Source organism: Limulus polyphemus, unplaced genomic scaffold (genome assembly GCF_000517525.1).
Source record: "Limulus polyphemus unplaced genomic scaffold, Limulus_polyphemus-2.1.2 Scaffold4874, whole genome shotgun sequence".
Classification (NCBI taxonomy): Eukaryota; Metazoa; Arthropoda; class Merostomata; order Xiphosura; family Limulidae; genus Limulus; species Limulus polyphemus.
This window is the reverse complement of record NW_013670484.1, coordinates 59,276-67,414: the sequence shown is the minus strand read 5'-3', so window position 1 is coordinate 67,414 and position 8,139 is coordinate 59,276. Positions and strand designations below refer to the sequence as shown.

The 8,139-nt window shown below is 28.6% G+C and overlaps 1 protein-coding gene across 1 annotated transcript in view; it reads left to right on the top strand.

The window, feature by feature from the left end:
- Positions 1-8,139, top strand: part of LOC106471809 (NAD kinase 2, mitochondrial-like) — a 24,819-nt gene that overhangs the window by 5,652 nt on the left and 11,028 nt on the right. Inside the window, exons 2-6 of the mRNA XM_013932430.2 lie at positions 354-442; positions 1,525-1,695; positions 3,167-3,250; positions 4,402-4,641; positions 5,906-6,057. Coding sequence (XP_013787884.1) covers positions 354-442; positions 1,525-1,695; positions 3,167-3,250; positions 4,402-4,641; positions 5,906-6,057 — 736 coding nt within the window. The remainder of the gene's footprint in view (positions 1-353; positions 443-1,524; positions 1,696-3,166; positions 3,251-4,401; positions 4,642-5,905; positions 6,058-8,139) is intronic.

Here is an 8,139-nt window from a genome sequence, read left to right as displayed (position 1 = left end):
AACCAACCAACCAACCAACCAATAACATAGAAGAATAATTTTACATATCTAGTAATTTTTTATCTTTTTGACCCTTCCTGCAGGTGCCCATGGTCAGAAATATGTTCTCAAGAATTAAAAGCTTAACTAATGCAATAAGAAATCAAGCAGTTAAAATATACAGTTAAAATTTGAAAACATAATACAAAAAAAGAGAGAGAGAAGGAAAACTTCAGTCACTTGAGAGTTTATGGATTTTACAGACATTTCTTTGCTTCTTTGGTGTTACTAATCTAGTTTTGATATTAAATGGTTTCACTTAGTTTATGCAATACATATGTCTTGTTGGCCTTTTTATTTTATCATTTGCTTAGTTGGAAGAAAGAGGATCTGACTACCAGAGTCTTCTTCATCACCATCATATTCACACAAAAAACAAAGACTTGGTTGTGGAAACCCTTAGGTAAGTTCAGTCTGTCAACTCGGGGTTTTTAAAAATTCAGAATACTGTGTTTTTTAAGTTCTGTACTTTATTAAACACTGAAATATGCATTTTTCCTATTAGATTTTGTTTCTGTTGTAGAGGTTTTGCTTATTTGGCTAGTAAAAAATGTTGATGTATATACATATATATAATTTATTTTTATTATTACTGTTAGAAGGCATGAACACTTTTTGTATTATCGTAACCTTAGTAAAAGAAAATAGGTCAATGTTGCTATTAGTTTTAACATCATTCTGACCCAAATACTTCTCAGTTAAAAATGTATCTATGAGTTATTGACTTTATCATTATGTAATAAATCAGAATGATTTATGTTGTGCAGTTTAATATATATAGACATGTCATTTTAATATACAAAAAACACATTAGTGAAACAAAGTGGTAGTATGTAGGTTTGTTCCCAATTAGTAAGTATAATTCACTATTGTAAAATCATATGAAGACCACTTCAACAAAGCTGATGTCATTGAAATAGACATTTTTCAAATGTGTCTGTTATCTATGTAAAATTTTTGTAATTTTTTTTTTCAGTTGTTGAAATAAATACAAATACTTTTCATCACTGTTTCCAAATTGTGATAAAGTGTAAAAAGTTATTCCATGTCCAAATTTGTAATATTACAATAAGTTTAGTTTTCTTCATTTTTCAAAATTACTTTCTTAACTGTTAGTGAAGTACTTAGTGAAGTTTTACTTACAAGCACGTGAGAAACATTTGTAAGTTTGAATAAAGCAATACTAACAGCCTCTTGAAACCTTCTCTGTAATGTCAAAAATTATTTCAATTACTAAAGTATAAGTCTGATGGTTTAATTCAATTAACTTAGTTTAAAAGTTTCTTTATAGTTTTTGTTTAATACTGATATTTTAATCAAACTGGAAGAGTTAATTTGGGAACGTCATCTGGATTGTGTATACAATTTGTTTAAAAGTAAACTATAATTAGAAAAATGTGAGATGAAAAGAGAAATTTTGTGAGCTTTTTATTTTAACTTCATGCTGAAGAAATGTTGGTAACATTTTAATTTTTTTTACTGCAGACAGTATGGAATAGAAACAAAAGTAGTGAACAGGTTTGGTTATACAGATGCTAATATTGAATGGGCTGATATTATTTTTACAACTGGTGGAGATGGAACATTTCTTATGGCTGCCAGTAAGATTCATAGACAAGACAAACCTGTTGTAGGCATCAATAGTGATCCTTCACGGTATGTTTGCATGGATAGTCTTCAGTAAGCCAATATAATAACAAATTTTTTTGCATTAAATTAATATAAACTTCTATAGTTTTCTTTGATATATTATAACATGGTAACTTAAAAAATTAATCTGTGAGCATGAGTAGCCCAGTGTAGATATATGGTCTGCTACCCAGTTAGTTTCCAAGAAAGACTCACAGCACTTCAGTTTGGTATATAAATTTGTCCTTTATTTTTTAATAAACACAGACACAACAGAACTCACATTAAGTAATTTGACATTTTTAGTTTTATTTCAATTGGTCAAGAATATGCCAATTTTTTATAACTTGGGTACATTTTTCTTTGATTTTACAAATGTTACTCTGATGTTTGCTAAAGCAAATAATACAATATTAAATTATAAAAATCAGCATACACTTATCAGTTACTGTAACTGAAGCATGTGGTGATGCATTCTGAATTTATTATGTGTATGATTAAATTTATAAAAAAAAACAGCCCTTCTATCACTAAATATGTATTCATTATAGAAGTCTCCCTTTTACTTTGAAAGGGTATGAAAAAACTTGGTCATAACAAAAAGAAACTGAATTTGTTCCTATGTAATAATAATAATAATAGACAATATGCAAGGAAATTAATTACATGGAATTTTTAAGTTCTTTGTTTTAGTGTTCATTGTTATATGCAATATCTATATGTATGTTTGTAAAGATAAAATTCTCTCTATCCAAAATGTTTAAGATTATATTGTTTCAGGAAATAAAAGTGTATATCAAAATAATAACTTTTACTAATGTTAATTACTAGGTACTCTTACTTTTACTGAAATGCAAAAATATATCAAAAGTTGCAAAAAATGTGTAACTAGTAAATGGAAAAATATTTAGCATAAGATCCTGACACAAGGACTATTAATTAGTTCCTAACTAAAAGGAAGATTTGTTTCTTTGTGTGTTTAACTTTATAGTAACAGAAATGGTCTAGAATGTCTAGTTATTTACTGTTGACTGACTGAATACTGCTATCATTTAGTAATTGTAGTGTCTTTAGTTATTTACTGTTGACTGACTGAATACTGCTATCATTTAGTAATTGTAGTGTCTTTAGTTATTTACTGTTGACTGACTGAATACTGCTATCATTTAGTAATTGTAGTGAAAACTATTTATACAAGTAGAAGAATTTCCTATATATTTATAGGTTTACATAACTTAGTACAGACCATTGTTGCTACCTATTGATTATGGGCATCATCTGTACTATATTATGTACAAGTTTGTTTAAAAAGATAGATTCAAGCTGCCTTAACTACATAACATCTGTTGTATGGTTTGATCTAATTGGGTTATAAAAGTTATTGTAAGGTACCATTACCAGTAATATTAAAGATTTACATGACAAATTGTTATTATTTTCAGTGTGTTTTACAGTAGATTATGAAACATTTTTATTATTTATTATTATCGTCTTTCAGTTCTGTAGGACACCTGTGTCTTCCAGTGAAGTTTACTGATTGTATACCAGAAGCTGTGGAAAAACTCATGAATGGCCAGTTCAAGTAAGTAAGACACTTTTAAATAGCAGTTAGTTAATATTGTTATTTTATATATGACATAGTAGCCAATGTAGTCCTTTTAAGTCAAACCTTCTAAAGCATAGAATAGATGTATTTTGTACTTGCAATAAAAATATAAAAATATTTTACTATTTTAAGGAATCTATGTCATATTAATAACAATTGAAGAACCTTAGGTCATCTTCAAGTAAAGTACATCATAGTGCTTCTATCTATATGAAAGTGCAAATCTTTTAACTAAAAAATTATTATATATTTTTCAAAGTTGACATCTCGTACTTAAAATTTTAAATACACACACACACACACACACACATGTGCAAGAACTGGTTGTTTCATTATTTCCCAACAAAAGTATCTTAAGTATTGAGTAGTATGATTTTTCTTCAAACTGGCTTACCATATTTTAAGTTATTACAAGAAGGTTAATGTGGTACAAATACAAAAAAAATTAAAATGAACCAGCTGCTACAAATGAATCTTATTTATAGATCAATTTTAATAATTAGTATAATGATTCTTAGTATTTTGTGTAAAGATTATACATTATTCATTATACATCAGTCAAGTTTTATATATGGGCAGAATTCTTTACAGTAGGTGTCTTTTTTGGCGATAAATTTAAACAACAAACAAACAGTACATAGTCCACTTGTTTTAAAATAATATATTAAAACAAGTGAAATATATGTATGAATGTTTATTACACTGTTCATTATCACAGTTGTATTCAGAGCTTTAAATAATTCTCTTTTTTTTTTGTTAAAAGTCCACACAGGCTGGTTCAATTACTTTACAACACAGTTTGACAAGACCTAATTATTCTTTTTTTGCTGTGTTATTACAATATAGACTATGATAATTTCACTTTAAAATCACAAATTATCTAAATTATAACACTCACATCATCTTAAACTGAAACAGTTCTGTATATCTAACAATCAGTAATTCTTGAGCTTTTGAATGTACTTATTTAGCATGGAAAGAAGACTTCTAGTTCAAAATATTTATTACAGTATAATTTAGTGATCTTAGTTATGTTTTGAAGAAATTCTTATAAACTTTCTAAATTTGTGGAAGCTCAAATTTAGGTGATTTGTAACACACCTTTTAACTCTGTGGTATTTGATCAGGTGGACTCAGAGGCAACGGATTAGGGTGACCTTAAAAGGAGAACAGGCCTATACACCCCCTGTAGAACTTCATAACCAACAACTTCAGTATCCAGAATACAGGTTCATAGACTGTTACCAAGAGCAGCATAACTGTCAAAAAGGATCGGTTTTCACACCTGATGGATGCTCCAATTTTGTTCATGAACTTCCTGTTATGGCCTTGAATGAAGTGTTTATTGGTGAATCTCTTTCTTCTAGGTAACAATTTTTAAAAATACTAAGAAAGAGCAATAGAAACCAGGAAAGTTTCTCTCAAGTTGATAACCTTGCATCAGTAGTTTATAGTGAACCAAAAATGTTGATGTTTATCACAAGGGAATTTGTAATAACCTGTTTTTGAAGGTTTAAACATTTGTACATTATGTATTTTACTAAACACTAATTATATCATTTAACTGTTAAATTTTGATGGTAATATTTATTGCGGAAAGTGTGGTATTTGTTAGAATTGTTTGTTTTTCATAGTTTTGGTTTCAAGCTTCAGAAACTTGTAAACAAAAGATGTTACCTAAGCATGTATACAAATGATATCATACTGCATGTTCATATCCCTGAGAAAAAAAAAACTTTTAAGACTAAGTTTAGTAATATTATGCATGAAATCCACAATCCTGCATATTCATATCATATGCTACACACAAAGTGGAACATACTGGTGTTTTGTATATGATACTGCAATGCTTTTTATCAACAAGTTAGTACATTTTTTCAAAACTAAATTTCCTGTACTGGGAATGAGAGTGCAAAAAAAAAAGTTGAAAAACAGAGTTGTACAGGTTAAAGTTTTTGTTGAAGTCTTATGCTTACACTGATCAACAAATTTTGTTGATTGGAGTAAATTCAGCAGTTCTGTTAATTATCACTTAAAAAGTATGAATGCTCTTGTGAAGTGAGAGTAACTGGCCATAAAGAACACAAGCTATGCATTTATAAGATGCTTCAAATCCAAGTCTAGGAGTCAAAAACACCACAAACTGCATAGATAGTAGTTTTATGTGTTACGACACAAAACAGAGAAGGAGCTAACCTTTCAGAATAGGTACAGAAAATTACATTAAAATATATTTTGAAAAGCTTTATAATTGTTCCAAGGTAAAGCTATGATAGCAGCCTGGAAATCTGAAAATTGAAAACTTCAGGTCAGAAGTTCTAGTATGAAATTTTGGTAATGTTTTAAGGAGTAGTTGTACTGCAATGAAACTATTAGGTTGAGTTGATGGTGCAAAGACATGTTTATATGTTTCTAGTGCCTAAAAGACTGACTCAGGATGTCAGCAAATAATGTGAACATAAATCTTTATTCTGTTTAAAGTTGAGTATTTTTTATTAATTTATGATCACTGATATACTTGTAGCTAGCATAAACTAAGCTCCAGTATTGGTACACAAAACAATGCTTACATGTTATGGATGTGTTTTTTTTTCACATAACTTTATACAAGTTTATCTACCTTTTTAACAGGGTATCCTATTATGAGTTATCTGTTGATGGGTCACCCAAAGTCAAGATTAAAAGTTCTGGCTTAACTGTCTGTACTGGAACAGGATCAACGTCTTGGTCATTTAATATCAATAAGTTGACCCCACAGTGTGTGGAACAGTTGCTCAAAATTGGTGAGTTTATAAGATTGATAATGTTTTGAAACATTCCATTTAATGGAAAACTCTTCTGGAATCTCAAAGTTGCCACTACTCTGACCTTTAGTTCAGAAATTATAGTCACTAAATGAATTAAAGTGCTGAAAGAAAATTTGTGATCCTAGTAAAAAAAAAAGAAAAAATTCTAAAAATAAAAACAGTGCTGTGATTCAATCAAAATATGTACATTATGATAATATTCTTTGTAGATATGATGTAGTTTTAGGCTTGGAAATAGTAATCACTTTTTTTTTCATCCATCAAATAAGTAAACAGCAATAAAATAGTTCTAAAATAACCCTTCTATTCTCCCACAAAAATAATAAATTATGCAGTGTTAAATATTATTATGATTACAACTTCTGAAAACCTTACTTAGTCTTTTAAAGACGTGAAAAAATAACATCAGACTATGTATGTTAATTAAAACTGTGTTAGTGAACTTGAGGTTATCAATAGCTCCTGACAAAACTTTAATAGCAAAATATTGAGCTATTAGAGATACATTCTAGAGACAGGTTATTTCACTTACATTAATAGAAATGTATAGTAATAAACTCCATTTTATGTTGAACAGATTATTTAGCTTCTGCACATGAAGTATCTTATTTACACATGTCACATTTTTATGAATTCATAGCTTTCGAAATTCAAAAAGATTTCTTTGTGATATTTTCGTTTTTAAACAATTAAAAATACAAAACTTTGGTGTAGATTTTAGTTTACTGATTGATGTTTGGAAACTTAAAAGGATTTCATTGTGATATTTCGTTTTTAAACAGTTAAAAATGTGTAGCTTTGGTGTAGATTTTAATTTACTGATTGATGTCTTACATTCTTGTGAAACTTTCATACATCACACCCTGGCTGAAATCAATAAAACTACACTTGTAATTAAGTTATAAGTTTCAAATTAGCACTATTTATTAAAAACTATTTCAGAATTCATCCTAGAGGGTTATTAGTGCCATGTTATGCTTAGATAACATTCAGGAAATTCACAAACACTACTATATTCATAAAATTTGTGACTTTGAAAATTTTTATGTATAAAATTAAATAAAACTTTTTATTGAATAAAATTAAACTTTGAAGTATTTGGTTTAAAAAAGGATGGAAGACTGACAAAAATTTTATTTTCTAAAATTTTTTTAATTGAATGATGTAGTATTTTCCTTGGGACAGGATGTGCTATCTGAGCATCATATTTTCATTGAAGTTTTTCAGTAGTTTCTATTTCGTACCATCCTCAAATTTCAAGTGTACATATGACAACTGTTATGCATTAGAATTTCGAGTGGTCTGAAACTGAGCTAAATGATACTTTAAATTTAGTAGTTTATTAAAAGCCAATATATAGTCAGTTTATGATATTTGCCAACAAGATTGATACATACAGTTTTCTTTTTTAACACAAATACATTTCAATATACACGCAACAATACAATTTACAATAACAGTTATTATAAATAGTTATTATAAACAATGATTTGTTAACAGTTTCACAAACTTACAAGCAATATAAAGTCTTCCTTTTAGTGTGGAACTTCTTCAATATCTTATCAAGGGTTCACGACGAGCGAGTTGATTAGGAGTTGACGTAGGTATAATTCACTTAACGGGAAGGTAGCTAGCTTTGTCCTTTGTTATTTATCAGCCACACACACACATCGGGTTTTCCACCATTACATTATGTAATGTTTTCGTAAAAATACTGATGTCAGATGAAAATCCACTGAAGTTAAATGAGTTGTAATATTCTATATTTTTTGTAAATAAAATATCTGAAGTTTCCGATTAATGAGCGTTATAATAATCACAGTTACATTTTCCAAAGTTTATAGCACACTAACTATAGCAAACTAATAATAGATATTCTCTCTTTTGGCACATCACGTTAGTTATATTTATAGGCGTGTGGAGGTTTTCTAGAAATTTCAGTTTTATGTATCAATACTGGTGCTAACACAAGAGTTTACATACACACATGTTGTTGAATTCTTACTCTCGAGAATCTTCTACAACTTTGGAGAATAGGTGGGAGTTTCGCAATACATA